Genomic DNA, 19,450 nt, shown 5'->3' with positions numbered 1-19,450 from the left:
TCCCCCATTCTCCCTCCCTCCTTTCCTTTCTCTCCCCCCTCTTTCCCTCCCTCTCCCCCTCTCTCACTCTTTCTCCTTCTCTTCCTCCCTCCCTCCTTCCCTCTCTCTCTCTCTCTCTGTGCCTCCTTCTCTCTCCCCCCACTCTCCCTCCTTCCCCCTCTCTCTTCCTCCCTCCCTCCTTCCCCCTCTCTTTCCTCCCTCCCTCACTCTCCCTCCCTCCTTTCCTTTCTCCCCCTCTCTCCCTCTTTCTCCTTCTCTCTCTTCCTGCTTCCTTCTCTCTCTCTTCCCCACCCCCTTGCCCTATCTGTGACTGTCAGGTTTGAATCCTGGGAAGACTTTGAAAACGACCATGGCAGAGGACGAGAGAACGGGTACCAGAACCTGCATAAAGTGCTGGAACCCTTTCTCCTGCGCAGGGTGAAGAAGGACGTGGAGAAATCCCTCCCAGCCAAAGTGGAGCAGATCCTGCGGGTGGAGATGTCTGCCCTCCAGAAGCAGTATTACAAGTAAGGGTTCTTCTGGTGGTGGGCCAGGAATATTCAGCATGGGCACCACAAGGTAACTTTTGTCTTAGGAAAGAAGTAAAACTAGCATGGGGCTTGGATTTCCTGCACACAGGAAAAGGCTGCCCAACCTCTTTCTACTGGTCTCCAACCAATCAGATTCCAAGTGATCTTTGTCCTTTTCCCCAGCCTAAATGCAAGATTGGAGACTTTGGATGTCTCCTGTTGCAACTCAGCAGGCGTCTGCCATTCTGAGCTGGCTTTCATTCAAATTGGCCATCACGAGTCACCCAAGAAGGCCCCTAGGGAGTTATAATCGAAGCTCACTCCTCCCCTCCCCATAAACATACATAAATTAAAAACTGACAGCCGATTGAGCGAGTACGGGATCGATAAGCCAATGAACACAATGTCTTAAAATTGACAGCATTCAGATTTGAATAATTAACAACGATGCAGTCTGGCCTCAGTTCAGAAGCAAAGCGCTCAACGTATGATAGAAAAGCACTCTAGGAGAAACAAATGTGGGTGGCAGAGGTGTAGTTGGAATGACTTGGAACCAAGATCAAACTTGTTTTAACTCTGCTAATCTCCTCCGCCTACTGAGAGAGGCTCAAGGTGAGCTAGATGATGGCAGAGCCCCTCTTGTTTTGTCTCAACAAGAATCCTGCAAGGTGTCTGGGCTAAGAGATGAGGACTAACTGAGAATTAGTTAGTGACTTCAAGCAGGGCATTGACTCCCTCTTGGTTCAACCCTGCAACTAACCCAGAGCCGTCATGCTGTTTATTTCTAAAAATTGCCACAATCTGTTAGCACAGTTGCTCATCTCCAGAAATTGTGGGTGCTTCATCCCTGGAGGTTTTTAAGAAGAGAGTGGACAGCCCTTTTTCCAGGATGGTATAAGTAGTCCTTGACTTACGACCACAATTGAGCCCAAAATTTCTGTTGCTAAGCGAGGCAAGTGTTAAGTGAATTTTGTTCCATTTTATGACCTTGATTGCCTCAGCTGTTAAGTGAATCCCTGCAATTGATAAGTTAATAACCTGATTATTAGGTGAATCTGGTTTCTCCATTGACTTTGCTTGTCGGAAGGTCGCAAAATATGACCACACAACCCAGGTACGCCTCAACCGTCATAAATACATGCCAGTTGCCAAACTTCTGAATTTTGATCACGTGACCACAATCACAGTCACAAATATGAAAACAGTCATAAATTACTGTGTTTCCCCGAAAGTAAGATAGGGTCTTATTTTGGTTTGACCACCGAAATAAGCGCTTGGCCTTATTTTCATGGAGGTCTTATTAATTTTGAGATGCAGGAGGCAGCGAGCATGGTCATTTCATGGCTGCTGCTCTGTTGCAATATTTTCAGGGAAGGCTTATTATCTGGGGAGGTCTTATTTTCAGGGAAACGGTACTTTTTTTCAATACCATTGTAACTTTGAACGGTCACTAAATGAACTGTTGTAACTTGAGGACTACTTGTATAAGGTCTGTTCAACCTGGAGATTAGACTAGAAGACCCCCAAGGTTCCCTTCCAACTCTATTATTCTGCATTGTGTATGCGCTAGCTTGCTTTCGTGAAGCCGTCAAAGGGGCCGAGACTGATGTTTGTTATCCACTGACCCTTCAGATGGATTTTAACAAGGAATTACAAAGCCTTGTCCAAGGGGACACGTGGCAGCACCTCCGGCTTCCTGAACATCGTGATGGAGCTGAAGAAATGTTGCAATCACTGTTACCTGATCAAACCTCCAGAAGAGAATGAGAAGGAAAACAACCAAGAAAGGCTTCTGGTAGGTAGAGCTTGGAGAAAATGAATGGTAACGTCAGCCCTTCCAGGTAAATCAGACAGGAAACACAGCTAGATGAGCTAACTCTACGTTATTGTAAGGCTACATTTGCAGAACTTTGCAAGTCTGAATCTTGCAAACTTCCTGCCGCTACTTTAAGGCTGTCTTTTCTCGCGTATTGCTAAAGCCTGAATCTCAACGAAGAAATTAAGGATTTAATCAGGGATGGAACTCATAACTCATATCGTTAGGCTGGTTCTGCGGCTAAGCAGAAGAATCTTTTAACTTTAACGTTTTTTTATTTTTCCATTTTCATAACATATACCGTATATACTCAAGTATAGGCCGACCCGAATATAAGCCGAGGCACCTAATTTTACCACAAAAAACTGGAAAAGTTATTGACTCGAGTATAAGCCTAGGGTGGGAAATGCAGCAGCTACCGGTAAATTTCAAAAATAAAAATAGATACCAATAATGTTTTTGAATATTTATTTCAAAGAAAAACAGTAAACTAGCGGTGTATTCAATGAAATACTTCACTCACCTCATGATGCTGATGTCCCGCTGTGATGATGATGTCCCGTGCAGCCGCGGGAGCGATGTCCCGCCTCCTATGACACACGGCACAGTGATTCCTATCATTGGATCACTGTACCAGAGGAGGTGGGACATCGCTATGTGGCTGCTTGCCATAACAAGGAGGAGGTGGGACATCGTTGCAGAGCGGCAGGAGGGGGAGGAAGGGGAATCGTAAGACAGCCCTGCATTACATTAGAACGTGAGGAGGGGGGATGGTGCAGTGCGCGCTGCGCGGCAAACTGACACAGAGGGAGGGGAAACTCACAGGGGCACTGGGCCATTCACGAGTGTCACCCAGCGGCATGGCCCCGCCCCTTTTTCTCCTCCATTTCGGGCAAATTTTTCACTGACTCGAGTATAAGCCGAGGCGGCTTTTTCCAGCCCAAAAAGTGGGCTGAAAAACTAGGCTTATACTCGAGTATATACAGTAAGCACATGTATACTATTACATAGCCAACATCATATTGTATTATTAAATGTTTACATCAATTCACCTTACTGTCAACTCCCAAAAGCAATTATTGGCTCTTCCGTTCTCCATACACCATATTTTTATCTTATCCATCACTTTCTTCTCTCTTTCTCCCCTCCCTCCCTCCCTCCTTTCTTCCCTCTGTCATCCTTCTCTTCTCTATTTCCCCTCCCTCTCTCCTTCCTGGAGAAGGAGAGAGCCGAGGTGGCACAGTGGTTAAATGCACTGCGGGCTACTTCAGCTGACTGCAGTTCTGCAGTTCGGCTGTTCAAATCTCACCGGCTCAGGGTTGACTCAGCCTTCCATCCTTCCGAGGTGGGTAAAATGAGAACCCAGATTGTTGTTGGGGGCAATATGCTGACTCTGTAAACCGCTTAGGGCTGAAAGCCCTATGAAGCGGTATATAAGTCTAACTGCTATTGCTATTGCTATAGAAGAATTGAGGTATAGTTGTGGAATAGATTAAAAAGTTCTGATGCTTAACATTATATAAGGCTCCCAAATATCTCAGAGGCTTCAGGTGGTCTCACAGGAACTTGAGATCTAGACTGAAAGTCCGTTCCCGCCAACCAAGATAACCACCCATTTGGAGGGGGGTAGATTATGGAAAATGGTCTATAAAAATCATTACTTCAAGGAAACAGATATAACTTGCCTAAGCGAACCTACTAAGCTCATGGCCAAGTGAATTAGAACAAGGGGTGCCCTCCTTGTATTCATGTTCATTGTTGCTTCTCTTAATCCACTAAAACCATTATGATACTCAGTTGCTCAGTCAACTGTGCTCCATCAGGTATTGAACCACCACCTCACGGTAAATCTTGTCTTCTTAGTCTTTAATCAGGAGCAGCGGAAAACTCATCCTTCTGGACAAACTGCTCAGCAGGCTCCGCACGAGGGGCAACCGAGTCCTCATTTTCTCCCAGATGGTGAGAATGTTGGACATCTTGGCGGAGTACTTGGCCATCAAGCACTATCCTTTCCAGGTGAAGACCAGGAATTTGATGATGGATGGAGGGATGGAGAGAGAGAGAGAGAGAGAGAGAGAGAGAGAGAGAGAGAGAGAGAGAGAGAGAATGGAGAGACAGATATGAGGGATGGATGGATGGATGGAGATAGATAGACAGACAGATGAAGAATGGATAGACAGGCATGAGGGATGGATGGATGGAGATAGATAGATAGATAGATAGATAGATAGATAGATAGATAGATAGATAGATAGATATGGTGGTGGGGCAGCAGGAGGCACTCAAGTGTATTTTGCCTTATTGGTAATGAGGGAGAAAGACCAGCTTTAAGAGAAATGTTTGCAGATAGCTGAACCATGCAGCTTTTCTGGAGGATCTTGGCTAAATAGGCAAGGGTTCTACTTTCTGTTCTCCCTTGGCAGGCATTGGAAGATACCAGATGGGAAAGTTTTTTTCTGCTTACTGAGAAAGATTATTTTAGGTATTTTTATTGCTTTTAATTTTAGTGATCCTTGCCCCAGCTCCTGCCAACCTCACAGTTCCAAAGCATGCAAATGCAAGTAGATTAACAGCTACCACTTCAGTGGGAAATAAAGCGCCCTGTGACATCATGCTGGCCACATGACTGCAAAAATGCCTTCAGATAGCGCTAGCTCAATGGCCTTGAAACGGAGATGAGCACCGGTCCCTACAGTCAGCAGCAATTAGCGGAATAAAATCTGCTGGGTCTCCTTTTTTAAATTATTGCTTTTAATCAATAAGAAAAAAGAAGCAAAAGACAAATAATTTTTAGAAAAAGGAAGAAAACCCAAAACTAATAGCGAGATTGAACAAAGATCAAAACGATGTAACAGTGATAAAAAATAAATTCAAAGGAACTGTAGCTTCAAAAAAAAAAAAAAGCTAATACGGGTAGTTCTCGACTTACGACAGTACATTTAGTGACCGAAGTTACATCACTGACAAAAGTGACATTTTTCACACTTACGATCTTTGTAAGGATTTCCATGGTGACCTGATCAAATTTCAGATGCTTTGGCAACTGACTCCTATTTATGACCATCAGACTGTCCCGGGATCATGGGATCCCCTTTTGTGACCTGACAAGCAAGTCAACAGGGAAATCGGATCCATTTAACAACCTTGTTACTAAGCGAAGATCCACTTAACAATTGTGGCAAGGAATGTTGTAAAATGGGGCAGAACTCACTTTAATCAGAGAAATGGTGGGCTCAGTTGGGACAGTTTCAGTTGTGACTACCTGTATTAACCTACATATTGTTCAGCCCTTGACTGAGCCAAGGTGGCGCAGTGGTTAAATGCAGCACTGCAGGCTACTGCTAGATCAGCAGTTCAGCGGTTCAAATCTCACCGGCTCAGGGTTGACTCAGCCTTCCATCCTTCCGAGGTGGGTAAAATGAGGACCCAGAGTGTTGGGGGCAATATGCTGACTCTCTGTAAACCGCTTAGAGAGGGCTGAAAGCCCTATGAAGCGGTATATAAGTCTACTGCTATTGCTATTGCTATTGATCATAGTGTGTAATCCATTTTAAGATATCATTTAATCCAGACCCTGGGGAAACACACTTCTCAGTGTGGCTTACTTTTTCCCTGATCTCTGTTTGTCTCTTTTTTTATTTATTTATAAATCCGCTTAATAGATTATGCCTGGCTTGGCTGCAGGAACCTGGCCACCATTCCCAGCAGCAGGAACAGCCTGAGTTATTTTTAATCATGGTTATTTTTAGACTGTTGTCTTGCTCTAAGCTGAAGGAAACTATCGGCAGGAGAGTTGAGTTTCTGGAGGAGACATGGGAGGCCGCTGGGGTGGGTTCAAGTTGAGGTTTACCTCTTCGCCATTGTTTTCTGCAGCGCCTGGACGGTTCCATCAAAGGAGAAATCCGGAAGCAGGCTCTGGATCATTTCAACGCTGAAGGCTCAGAGGTATGGCTGGAGCCGGCTGGGTAAACAGGTGGGGAGGAGAGGCAGGAGCTGCCTAGGAAGGGGGAAACACAGGATGCCTCCTTGGTGGGACTGAAGGAAGGTGTCAGTTGTGTTTCTTTTGACAAAGGCCTGGGGATCCAAAGGGTCTGATGGAGGCTGGCAGGACTTGGCAGAGGAAGGAAAAGTTGAGTTTGCACTCATGACTTGCTAAAGGGCCAGCTGTACGTCACAGGAGCTGACTCTCTGCTTCTCACCACAACGGAAACATGGTTTGCTTAGCCAGCATATCTTCGCCATGTTTTCAGCTTTGTTGACACTTCTGCTGGTTACCTTATTAGGGAGAGAGGGAACTTGGTGACATAGAGAAGAAGAAAAAGGAAGAAATTTGTTGGTACTTTTTGGTCGTCTTAACAGGAATAAAGAGAGCAATCTGTGATTTATTTATAAGGAAGAACCCCACTAAGTTTAGGGCTTCATTTAGAGCTTACATTTCCAAAGTGATGCAGAGAACTGAAGTCTTTATTAAAACGACAAAAGTGAACGGGTCAAATTAGCATGTAGATTATGGGAAATTAAATTTTGGAGCAACCAACAGTTGGTCTTTGACTCCTGGCACAATAGGAGGGGGGGGGGCAGAATTTCCATGACCGACAAGGCAGTTGTTAAGTGAACCTTAGGACCGTTTTCCACACTTATGACTATTGCAGCATCCCCATGATCATGTAATCAAAATTCAGACACTTCATACTTATGACTGTTTGCAGGGTCCTGGAGTCACATGATCCATTTTGGTGACCTTCTGACCAGCAAAGTCAGTGAGCAAGCCAGATTCACTTAACAGTCGTGTTACTAACTTCACAACTGCAGTGATTCACTTAACCAATGTGGCAAGAAAGGTCGTAAATGACTTGGCAAATGTCTCAATATTGGACTCAACTGTGGTCGCAATTCGAGGACTACCTCGATAGGTATTGCATAACAGGGAGGTGTTTCTGAGGAGGCCTCTTCTTATTCCTATTTTAATGTAACATTTTGGACAGAAGAGGAGATCAGGCTCCCCTGCTCTGTCAGTAAGCTACTACAGATAATTCTCAACTGGCGACCACAATTGAGCATAAAATTTACAATGCTAAGCAAGACAGTGGTTAAGTGAGTTTTGCCCACATTTGCCCACCTTTCTTGCCCTTGTTTGCTAAGTGAATCACTTTAGTAGCCCAGTTGATAAGTGAATCTGGTTTCCACATTGACTTTGCTTGTCAGAAGGTCGCAAAAGGGGATCATGTAACCCTGGGACACTGCAATTGTCGTAAATATGAACCAGTTGCCAGGCATCTGAATGTAAATCACATGACCCAGGGGATGCTGCAATGGTCATAAGTGTGAAAAAGGGTCATAAGGCACTTTTTTCAGTGCTGTTGTAACTTTGAATGGTGCCTAAATGAATGCTTGTAAGTTGAGGATTACCTTAACTGGTGTAGAAGGCATATAATTTTGGCATTACTCTATATGACTCCATCTGCTTGTGAAGCCCTGCTGGCCCGTAACCATTGTGCCCCCGATTCCTGCCACCTGACCGGTCCTTTACTGACTCTCCCCCAGGACCTATTCGGACACAGACCTAAATGTGTGTTTCCTTTTATCACATGTGCTTAGGACTTCTGCTTTCTACTCTCCACGCGTGCTGGCGGCCTGGGGATCAACTTGGCATCGGCTGACACGGTGGTGATCTTCGATTCAGACTGGAACCCTCAGAATGACCTCCAGGCCCAGGCTCGGGCTCACCGGATTGGGCAAAAGAAACAAGTTAGTGAGAAACGTTCTCCTCCTTTAGGTCTTCTGCAGATGGGGTGGACTTCAGTTCCTAGCAAAGGGGATTGGGGGATTCTGGGAGCCAACACTCAGGGCATCTGAAAGGAGTCAGAACTAGGAAAATTTAGCGAACAGCCAGATGGTAGCAATCTGGAAATCAATTCCTTCCCAATTGCTTTGTCTTCTCTGGTTACAAGAAATAAAGGGAGAAAATAATTTCCAGGCAGGTACTGTCTGGCTGTAAACTAGATTACCCTATTCTTTCAGATCCCCTGAACATTGCAAGGGCTAAGTATTCTGATTATTTATTCAATTTTTATCCTGCCTTCATTACTTTTATAATTAGCTCCAGGCAGTGAACATATTTAATACCCCTACTGTTTTTCCCACAACAACCCTGTGAGGTTGGTTGGGCTGAGAAGGAGTGACTGGGCCCAAGTCATCCAGCCGGCTCTCATGCCTAAGGCGGGACTAGAAATCCAGTCTGCTGGTTTCTAGGCCAACATCTGAAGCATAGACCAGATTGGCTGTCCGCCATGTCAGTGGACTCTTACCTCACTGAGCAATGGAATTTAGAACTCGGAACCCGGGGATGAAGGCAGTTAGGGGAGGGGGCTTTCTATTGGTCTGCTTGAGTAGCCCCCGCCAGTTGAGCTCCACTTATTACTAAGGATTGTGGGAAGTGAGCGGTTTGCATTTGACCAAATTGTGGAGCAGGCATATTTTAGGTGTGGCTCTTCGTCAGTTGGCCCAGTTCAGGATTTCAGGTTTTCAGATCCGGGCTTTTCCGTATTAGATAGACTGGCAAAAGAAAAATTTGGTTATTTGTTTCATTATTTTTTGAAATAGTGGACAGTTAAATAATATAGGTAGAGGGAATTTGAGAGAGGGGTTGGTAGTGGTGTGGGGTTGGTAGTTAGATATTTGGAAGTTCTCCTAAAGGGGTTGCCTTGGTAGACATGGCTGAAAACGCGACATCTACTTCTCCAAAGGTAAATAATCCTGGTAGGGCAACTTCTACTTTTGTTGTAAGGTATTAGAAGCCAGTAGCTTTCAGTTTGCAGCATGTTGGTCCTTGATATCTGTCCCTTCCTGATCCTTTAAAAAGATCAGATCAGTCATTGAACTAGGGAAAGATCCAAGAAAGATTTCTGCACCTCACCTTGGCTGCACCAGGGATAAAAAGCTACCTTTATAGCTATTTCACGCATCCCCTGGATTCTGCAGGTAAATATCTATCGCTTGGTTACAAAGGGAACAGTGGAAGAGGAGATTATAGAAAGAGCGAAGAAGAAGATGGTACTGGACCATCTTGTGATACAACGGATGGACACCACAGGCCGGACAGTTTTGGACAACAGCTCTGATAGATCCAAGTAAGGAGATGAGACTTCTGGTCTGCTGATCAAGATGGCTGTTATGTGGCACCATTTGACTGTTAATCTTAATTGGGCTGAATTGTTCCGTGGGAAGGGATACTCTCTTCAGCAGGCAATACAGACTAAGTGATTAGAATCAATCCCTGTTTTGAAAGTTTAATGAGATAAAATGAGCTGGTTATATTTGTCAGCCAAACGTGGTCATTGATACCTAAACACATGCTTTGTGCTAAGGTTGCTAACTGTCTTTTTTTTTAAAGACAAACAATTCCTTTGTAACAGTGACTGTTTGATATTAAAAAGACAAAAAGAATGATTTTAGCTACTCAGAATTTCAAATTGCCATGTTTCCTCAGCGCAAAAGAGATTAGGAGTTGGATGTGATTTTTTTATCAAAGGATAAGTAGTACAAAGAACTAGATTATTTGAGATCTGGAAAAGTGAGCTAAGATATGGTCCATAAACTGGAAACCTTTGTGCAAGCCAATGGCTTCATGTTTTTCTTTAGTTCAATCCCATTCAACAAGGAGGAACTGACCGCCATCTTGAAGTTTGGAGCTGAAGACCTTTTTAAAGAAGCGGAAGGGGAAGAATCTGAACCACAGGTGAGCTTTCTGATCCATATTTTTGGGTGGAGATTACCTTGACATCTCCTTGGGATGTCCTTTGAAATTGGCCTAGATTTAACTCAATCCAGTTCATTTCTGTATCAGAACTTTAGAAGGACAACATTAAATATTTCATATTGGTACGCGTCTGATTGCACTCTTGCCTCTGCTTCTAGGAAATGGACATTGAGGAAATCTTACGCCTGGCTGAGACACGAGAGAATGAACCATCCACAAGTGCAACTGATGAACTGCTTTCACAGTTTAAGGTAAGGCCCCAGAAAAGGAGCATCAAAGGTTTCAGAATTTGTAGCGTTATCAGTGCAATTAAAGGGAGTATTATGGTGGCCTAGAGGTGAGGACGCTTGCTTCCCACTCGGAAGGTTGAGAGTTCAATCCTAGGTGGCAACTTGGAAAATGCTGAAATATTGCCATCCAATAAACTACACATTGAGTGGCAATAAACAATAAGTGACAGAAGGGGAAATTAATGGGATTAATATGAAGTTCTTTCATATTCATAAAACTTACATATGTATAATTGAAATGGAGACACCATGAGACAAATCCACTTGTTGCATCTGAAAGAAATCATTGAAAATAAGAAGAAAAAAGAAAAAAAAGAAAGAGAGAGGAGGAGGAGGAGAAGAAAGAAAGAGAAAGAAAGTAAGTAAGTAAGTCTGGAATTGGGCTTTAAGCTGAAGTAATAAAGCCTTCAATATTTTCAGCACAACTTCAAACAGGAAAACCCACAATTAAATAAACTTGGGGACAATTATTGGGGGGGGGAGATGCAAATTCCAATTTATGAAAAACTCTCTCACCTTTTAATGTACAAAATCCAAGGTACAGGAACTTCTACCCCAGATCTTGGGGAGATGTGGGGTAGAAGAAGTCAACATGTTTAGTTAGAAACATAAAATTAACAGCCTTGTAAACAGCTCCAACTAAACAACTGAAGTACTAGTTGAGATAGGAAGATTCCTGTACAACCATCTTGAGGAGTAAATCTTAGGGCTGGGAGGAGTTTCAGCAAGAGGAGGAGGAGGAGGAGGAGGAGGAGGAGGAGGAGGAGGAGGAGGAGGAGGAGGAAGAAGAAGAAGAAGAAGAAGAAGAAGAAGAAGAAGAAGAAGAAGAAGAAGAAGAAGAAGAAGAAGAAGAAATAATAATAATAATAATGAAACTTACATACTGATTCACAGTCCTTTGCAGTCTACTCTAAGCAGTTTATAGTGTTGGCATACTGGCCCCAACAATCTGGGTCCCCATTTTACTGATCTTGGAAGGATGGAAAGCTGAGTCAACCTTGAGCCTCATGAGACTTGACCTGCTGGCAACTGGCAGTCAGCAGAAATAGGCTACAGTACTGCATTCTAACCACTGTGCTACCACGCCAGAAGCAACAGCAGCATCTCCATTGGCCAGTTTGTCTCTAGTGCATAAGCTCACAGTGTACTTATACACAATCAAATAATATCCACACAATCCTAAGATACCACTAGGAGAAGGTAGTGGGAAAGATGGGAAGGATAATAGTAATACAGCCTTACTACTTTGGTAAATGCCCTTAGACTTAAGCCAGTTCTGTGGCAATTAGGTGTTCAGCAGAGTGATGCCAGGAGGAAAAAGGCTGTCTTTCTTTCTAGCTGTTTTGACACGCGATGCCCTATAAGGGCGACCTGAGGGAAGGAATTGAAACAGTTTATGTCCAGGATGTGATTATGGAAGCCTGGTATAGAAAGCCTTGTTGTTTCTCCTCTCAGGTAGCCAACTTTGCTACAACGGAAGACGAAGAAGCCGAGGTGGAAGAGAAATCTCAGAAGGAGTGGGAAAACATCATTCCTGAGGAACAGAGGAAGAAAGTGGAAGAAGAGGAGCGGCAGAAGGAACTCGAGGAGATATATATGCTGCCAAGGATTCGCAGCTCAGCCAAAAAGGTAGTTATTGTAGGGTAAGACCCATAACAGGACGACATCTCACCTCATCCCACATGGGGGGGGGGGGGACCCTTCAAAACAGTAACAGGATTGAGGACTTTCAGATGTAGATGGTTGTGCTGGAGATGCAGTAGAAGTTTAGCTTGCAGAAGGGTAAATTCACACTTCGGTTGATGCCAGTGGTGAAATCTTTTTTTTTTTTTTTTTTTTGGCCACTGGTTCTGTGGGCGTAGCTGGGGGGTCATGTGTCTGGGTGGGCGCGGCCAACTTTTCCCCTCTTTCTAAAGCATTTTTTCCCAGCTTATTCGCCCGAACCAGCAGGAAAAAATGCTTTAAAAAGCGGAGAAAAAGCTTCCGACGATCTCATGGCTCACAGCTGAGCCGCGTAATCTGCAGAAGCTTTTTTTTTTTTTTTTACTACCGGTTCATAGAACCAATGACAATTGTCCCTACTGGTTCAGCTGAACCGGGAGGATTTCACCCCTGGTTGGTGCCGAGAAACACACAGCATGTTCCTGGGGACCCACAGGCTCAAGACTATGGGTGACATCTGTTCCTTAGATTTCTCATCCCTATATGGAGCATTGAGTGTTTCGGGTGCTAAGTACAGGTAATTCTTAACTTCCGACCACAATTGAACCTAGAATTTATGTTGCTAAAGTAAGGAATTTGTCAAGGGAGTTCTGCCCCATTTTCTTGCTACGTTTGTTAAGTGAATCACCACAGTGAAGTTAGTAACACGGTTGTTAAGTGAATCTGGATTCCCCATTGACTCTGCTTGTCAGAAGGTCACAAGAGGGGAATCACATGACCCGAGGGCACTGCAACTGTCATAAGTACATGTCAGTTGCCAAGCATCTGAATGTATGTGACATGGCCAAGAGAATGCCACAATGGTGATAAGAGTGAAAAATGGTCGTAAATCCCTTTTCGGTGGCCTTGTAGCTTTGAACGGTCGCTAAATGGACTGTTGTAAGCCGAGGACCAGTTGGAGTTAACAGCAAAAAGGGTCTCTCTAAGCCTGGCCTTTTTCTGGCCCCGACAGGCTCAGCCCAATGAAAGTGATTCGGATGTTGAAATAAAGAGAAAGCTCCAGAGGTCTTCTGGCTCAGATACCGAGACAGAGGACTCTGATGATGACAAAAGGCCCAAACGCAGAGGACGGCCTCGCAGTGTGCGGAAGGACACAGTGGAAGGATTTACAGACACTGAAATCAGAAGGTTGGCACCCAGGAAGAAATCCAGGGATTTTTCTGGACTGGTTTTTCATCATTTGCCAGAGCTAAGATGAACTGGAAAGGGTGGGAGGGATGCCCAAAGTCTACTTCCCAGAGAGGTGTGGTGGGATGAAAGGAGGGGAGATTACTCCAGTCATCTTGAGCAATAGAATAGAATTAGAAGAGAAGGAATAGGAATGGGAATGGAATAGGAATGGAATGGAATAGGAATAGAATAGGAATAGAAATAGAATAGAATAGGAATAGAACAGAACAGAATGCAGAATAGAATAAGAACAGAATAAGAATAGAATAGAATATTGAAATGCAGAATAGAATAGAACAGAATGGAATAGAATAGAATAAGAAAGAATAGAATAGAATATTGGAATGCAGAATAAAATAGAATGGAATAGAATAAGAATAAAATAGAATAGAATAGAATTCTTTATTGGCCAAGTGTGATTGGACACACAAGGAATTTGTCTTTGGTGCATATGCTTTCAGTGTACCTAAAAAGACAAGATACATTCGTCAAGAATCATAAGGTATAACACTTAATGATTGTCATAGGGTACAAATAAGAGCCGAGGTGGCGCAGTGGTTAAATGCAGCACTGCAGGCTACTTCAGCTGACTGCAGTTCTGCTGTTCGGCTGTTCAAATCTCACCGGCTCAGGGTTGACTCAGCCTTCCATCCTTCCGAGGTGGGTAAAATGAGAACCCAGATTGTTGTTGGGGGCAATATGCTGACTCTGTAAACCGCTTAGAGAGGGCTGAAAGCCCTATGAAGCGGTATATAAGTCTAACTGCTATATGCAATCAAATGATATTAGGAAACAACCAATATAAATCGTAAGGATACAAGCACAAAGTTACAGCCATGCAGTCATAAGTGGGAGGAGATGGGTGATAGGAACGATGAGAAGAAGAAAATGGAAGAAAATATTGTAAGAAAGCTTCTGCAGCTTTTCTTGGCTTAACCTGAGTTTGTAAATATTTGACAACTTGAGAGTTGTACTCAGAGGCACATCTGGAGGGGGTTAAATTTAGGAGGGGCGTGACTAGAACCACAAGCAGAGGAAAAAGAAATCGAGGCCTTTAACAAACCTCTCTAATGGTTGTTGCTCTTTCTGTTTAAATTCCACAGATTTATCAAGGCGTACAAGAAGTTTGGCGTTCCTTTGGAGCGGTGAGTGACAGATTATAGAGAACGTGCAGTCCACCAAATTATAAACTGTAATTTGCTTTCACGCTGTGATTTTTGTTTTGTTTTAATCGTTTTCTGGTAGATATTCTTAGTCCATCCATGTTCTGGAAGTGCTTTAAAATAATATCCAATTTGTGGGTGTGTTGAGGGAGGGAGAGTCAATTACATACCGTCTCCTTTTCCAGACTGGAATGCCTCGCTCGGGATGCCGAACTGGTAGAGAAATCGGTAGCTGATCTGAAACGTCTGGGAGAACTTCTCCACAACAGTTGTGCGTCCGCCATGCAGGAGTATGAAGAGCATCTGAAGGAGAACCCAACTGAAAGTGAGGAAAGGGGCTTTCTGTGATGGGAAAAGGTTGGTGGTCAACCCAGGGACCTGGCTCAGAATCCAGGGTTTTGAGCCTATGCCTCTAGATCAGTGTTTCCCAACCTTGGCAACTTGAAGATGTCCGGACTTCAACTCCCAGAATTCCCCAGCCAGCATTCGCTGGCTGGGGAATTCTGGGAGTTGAAGTCCAGACATCTTCAAGTTGCCAAGGTTGAGAAACACTGCTCTAGATAAAGAAAGTCGGCACCACATGAAGAATTCATGCTTAAGAAAACCTGAACTCTGCAATTATGTTCTTTATAATCACATAATTGGTTCGGTATTTGCTTAATCGATCTTCCCCAGTGATTTCTCAGTTTCCATTTTTTCACTTCCCATCAAATTAGGAAAATGTCTATGGAGATTCTCAGTCATCCCAGTCATGTTTGCCCCAAAGGTGCTTTTTCAAGAGGCAGCTGAACCTTCTGGAAGTCCAATTGCCTCTTGAAAAAGCACCTTTGGGATAAACCAGGAAAGGTGATGCTAAGTCATTTAGAGACAGTCAGAGATCACATCTTAAGATGGAATCACAGCAAAGACTTACAGTTGGGAATAGTGGTCTTTTTAAAAAAAATACACAATTGTTTGCCAACTTTGAGGGGGAAAAGAATGAAAATGATGCCAAAACTTGTCCTCTCTTTCCAAAATCATTGCCATGTACAAAGTATTGGGACCATAGGTTAAGTTGCAGCATAGAAGATTTATTCAAGCTGATATGCAAGAATGTAGTCAAATAAAGTTCTTTAGTAAATTGTCACCTGATAAGGGTCAACAGAATTCAAGAGAGGCTGACTTGTGGCCATGCAAGAACTCTAAACTGATGACATGTTTAACGCTAACCCTCCCCACTTCTGCCTGCTCTTCTCCTACAATAACAGGCTGGTACTTTAGCCCCCAAACGGGAACATGTTAAAGTCTCAGGTGCTGAATGCACTTTAAATGTGATTCCCAAACCACCCCATCTGATTGTGACTGTGCGGCTCCTTTTCCTCAGGCAAAGGACCGGGAAAGAGAAAGGGGCCCACAATTAAGATCTCTGGAGTCCAGGTGAACGTGAAAGCGATTATTCAGCACGAGGAGGAATTTGCAATGCTCCATCAGACCATTCCCAGTGACCCAGTGGAGAGGACAAGGTAAGCATAACCATCTAAGACAGGCGCAAGTGTGTGAGCCATGAGTGGCCAAAAGAAGAAGAAAACAAGTTATTTGGAAGGGGGGGAATTCACACATTGCTGTTAAATAAAATGACACCTTAGGCAGTATGTTATTAATTATGCTCTGTTGATCTTCACGTTGGAAAAACATGTGAACAGACTTGTAAACGGATTTTAAAATGTAAATACGGAAGAGGCAGCCATTACTTTGACTCTGCCTTTTGAGAAAATATGAAGAGAATTGCTGGATTAGACCAAAGGAACAATCCATGATAATTTACCAGGTTAGCAGCAGGTCTTCTGACTGTTGAAGTCTTCTTTGACAGTTCTTCTACAAATGGCCTTTGCCTTAGGGCCACAATGTAGCCCAAATTTTCTGTTTCTGATCAAGACAGTTGTTAAGTGAGCTTTGCCCTATTTTATAAACTTTCTTGCCACAATTGTTAAGTGAATCACTGCAGTTAAATTAGGAATTGGACTAGGCGATTTCCAAAGTCCCTTCCAACTTTGTTATTCTGTTAGATACTTCCAGCCATCTTGTTTTCCCATCTTCTCCAGGGAGAAGATAACTTAGGGAGAGAGAAGAGACTTTTCCAGGCCACGGCTGTGTTGCCTTTTTTTCAACTAGGTCTCGATAGCTGGTTCTCACAAGAATTCGGTCCCTTCTTAAAGCAATTAAGGAAGGGTCCTTTGCTCACTTTAGGTGAAACTTATGTTAACTAGTGAGAAGAGGTTTAAGAGATAATTTCACCTGTGGGTGCATATCCACACTTTCACACATACCTCTAACTTTGCCTTTCTTTTGTCTTATCTGGTGGTGGTGTAGAACTTTATTGACAAGGGACGCCTTGCGTGGGATCGCTTGTCATCCTTCGCCCGTCCTCTCCTCCAATTTTGCAGGTTCCGTCTGAACTGCCGTGTCAAATCTGCCCATTTCGACGTAGATTGGGGAGTGGAAGAGGACTCTTGCTTGCTGCGGGGGATTTATGAGCACGGATGTGGGAACTGGGAGCTCATCAAGTCAGACCCAGAACTGAACCTCACCGACAAGGTACAAGGAACTTCAGATGAGGGGGTCAATGTTTTACAGATTCAACACCAAATTATAACACTTGAAAAAAGAACTTCTGCAGGAAGCGGTGGCATCGGATGTGGAGATTACTGGTTCTGCCTTTTGAAAAGCAGTGTTTTTTGCATTGATTTCATTCATAAAACACAGCTGGTTTGGTGTCCTGGTTAAGGCACCAGGCTAGAAAATGGGAGACTGTGAGTTCTAGACCTGCCTTGGACACAATGCCAGCTGGATGATTCTAAACAAGTCCCTCTCTTTTATGTGTATTCCTTCTCCACCCATCCCCAGATTTTACCAGTGGAGACAGATAAAAAGCCACAGGGGAAGCAGCTCCAGGCGCGAGTAGATTATCTGATGAAACTTATCCAAAGAGATATGAAAAGGAAGGACAACAAGACAGAGGAGGTCAGTTCTGCCACTGAGAAAGCTCTGTTTGATCACGTGGAGTTTGTTTCTGCTATGTTATCAAGGGTTCCAAGTTGCCTTATGCATTGTTTGGGAAGTTAGCACATTCAAAACTCAAGTTTCCAGTCTTTGTTGTGGAAAATATGGACATAGGAAGGAAGTAAAGGAACTGGAAGGGGCTCTTTATCCATCTTCCCCAATCTTGGTATACACACACACACGAACACACACACACGAACACACACACACAGAGTAGGGTGGTATAGCATGAGTGAACCATGGGGTGCTCAAAGCTGTGGATGCTGCTTCTTTTGGATCATTTGAAGTTTCTGCTTGCCTTCAAGGGCAGCCCACTGTGGACCACATTGCAGTAGTCCAAATGGAAAGCAACTAGAACTTGAGTGACCATGAAGGGGGCCTGCCTGTCCACGAGTAGGCACAATTAGTGCATAAATCGAATTCATGCAATTGTCACAGCTGCCCTCTGCTCCCTGGGAAGAAGCTATCAGTCCAGGAGGGCCAAGTGGTGCATCATTTCTGTCCGTGAGAAAACTACCCCATTGAGGGATAAAGATGGTCAGGTGGGCGACTCTACACAGGAAAGGGTTTGCACAAATATAGGTAGGGCCCACCAAATTGGCCAGCAAGGAAGGGTTTTTGATCATCTGTGCCCTCACGTGCTGTTCTTCTCTCCTAGGACAAGGCCAAAAATGTGAAACCCCGGATCCGGAAAGAAAACAAACCCCCCAAAATCAAGGAGGAGCCTGGAAATGAAGCCTCTTCTCCACAGCCTCCAGACAATCAGTCAGTAGAAGGACAGAAGAAGGTAAGCATGAGCACTGGTGGAGAGCCATTTGCCTCTCCATCCAGCTTCCAACAAGGGAAGTCAGTGAGGGAAGCCAGATTGGCTTATTGATTTTGTATGATTCACTTAACAACTGCAGTGATTCTGTTTACCAGTCTGGTCTAGGAAGAAAAAGTTGGAGTGAGTTTTGAGAGTTGGCTAACTATCTTTCAAAACTGTCCACCAGACCAGTGAAAGGTGGATGGTTTCTTGCTAAAGAGGAATGCAAAAGGGTACATAATAGTATTTCTCTTCATTGTTTTACATCTCTGGCCATTCAGAACAGAAAGACAAAAAGCTAAAAACAATTCATTTATAGATACTTGTCCCAAGTCAGTCACAATCGAAGGATGCTGAAGATTACATCTCTTTTAGAAAGTGAAATGCATATTTCTCGGTTTTAGTCACGAGAGGGTTGTGCAATTCCATTCGTTTAGGAAGTCCCATTATCACAAAAATGAGCCGCAATGGCTCAGCGGTTAAAGACGCTGGGTTTGTCAGCTGGACGGCTGACAGCCTGGTTCCGAGACCCACGTTCCACATAATGGGTGAGCTCCCATTACTTGCCTCCTCTGTCCACCTAGCAGTTCGAAAGCATGCAAATGTGAGTTTTGGCCAAAAAGGGGGATGAGACTGTCCCCTAGTGTCGGACATGACTGGACAGAGTAAATCTTGACCTGTACTTTATTATCATAAAGATGGAGAGCCCTGTCTGAAGGGGCAAAGGAATCGCCTGGAAACTCCAGGCAGCAGAATGCAAGTTTCTCACCACCCTTGTTTTTTGTTTTAGTTTTTCTTTCATTTCCTTATTGGCACATCTGTGACTTTCCATTCTGTGCTTTTTAATGAGGGATGCTATCTCCTCTTGTCTTTTCACAGCCCAAAGGCGCCGAAGCCAAACCTGGAAACAAAGGGAAGAAACCGTTGGGTCAGGGTCCTGTCCACATTACGGCAGGAAGTGAACCTGTCCCCATCGAAGAAGAGGAAGAGGATGATTTAGACCATGCAACCTTCACCATTGTGAGTCTTCTCCAGGAACCCAATGGGGAAATGTCCAAGAGGGCTGGTTGCTGACCGCAGAAAATGTCCCTTTGACTCAGTTTAGTTATGAAATCAGCTTGCCTCTTCTTTATGAAGTTTCCATGAAAGATAAAATGCCAACTTAACCAACCCCAAA

At 44.0% G+C, this 19,450-nt stretch overlaps 1 protein-coding gene across 8 annotated transcripts in view; it reads left to right on the top strand.

Moving 5' to 3' along the window:
* Positions 1–19,450, top strand: part of LOC116519180 (chromodomain-helicase-DNA-binding protein 2-like) — a 76,246-nt gene that overhangs the window by 39,622 nt on the left and 17,174 nt on the right. For 7 of the 8 annotated variants that reach the window (XR_004256634.1, XR_004256633.1, XR_004256631.1 and 4 more), the window contains 17 exons: positions 318–506; positions 2,142–2,304; positions 4,189–4,341; positions 6,199–6,270; positions 7,924–8,073; positions 9,307–9,455; positions 9,967–10,063; positions 10,243–10,335; positions 11,830–12,003; positions 13,049–13,224; positions 14,370–14,411; positions 14,615–14,754; positions 15,793–15,931; positions 16,853–17,003; positions 17,313–17,429; positions 18,127–18,255; positions 19,153–19,293. Coding sequence is in view for 4 of the 8 variants with exons in the window: in XM_032232928.1 (XP_032088819.1) it covers positions 318–506; positions 2,142–2,304; positions 4,189–4,341; positions 6,199–6,270; positions 7,924–8,073; positions 9,307–9,455; positions 9,967–10,063; positions 10,243–10,335; positions 11,830–12,003; positions 13,049–13,224; positions 14,370–14,411; positions 14,615–14,754; positions 15,793–15,931; positions 16,853–17,003; positions 17,313–17,429; positions 18,127–18,255; positions 19,153–19,293 (2,275 nt within the window). In the remaining 4 variants the exon portion in view is untranslated. The remainder of the gene's footprint in view (positions 1–317; positions 507–2,141; positions 2,305–4,188; positions 4,342–6,198; positions 6,271–7,923; positions 8,074–9,306; positions 9,456–9,966; positions 10,064–10,242; positions 10,336–11,829; positions 12,004–13,048; positions 13,225–14,369; positions 14,412–14,614; positions 14,755–15,792; positions 15,932–16,852; positions 17,004–17,312; positions 17,430–18,126; positions 18,256–19,152; positions 19,294–19,450) is intronic. The other variant, XM_032232929.1, reaches the window with a different exon arrangement.

This window comes from Thamnophis elegans, chromosome 16 (assembly GCF_009769535.1).
Source record: "Thamnophis elegans isolate rThaEle1 chromosome 16, rThaEle1.pri, whole genome shotgun sequence".
Classification (NCBI taxonomy): Eukaryota; Metazoa; Chordata; class Lepidosauria; order Squamata; family Colubridae; genus Thamnophis; species Thamnophis elegans.
The sequence above is the reverse complement of the archived record's forward strand: the minus strand, read 5'-3'. Positions and strand labels throughout refer to the sequence as shown.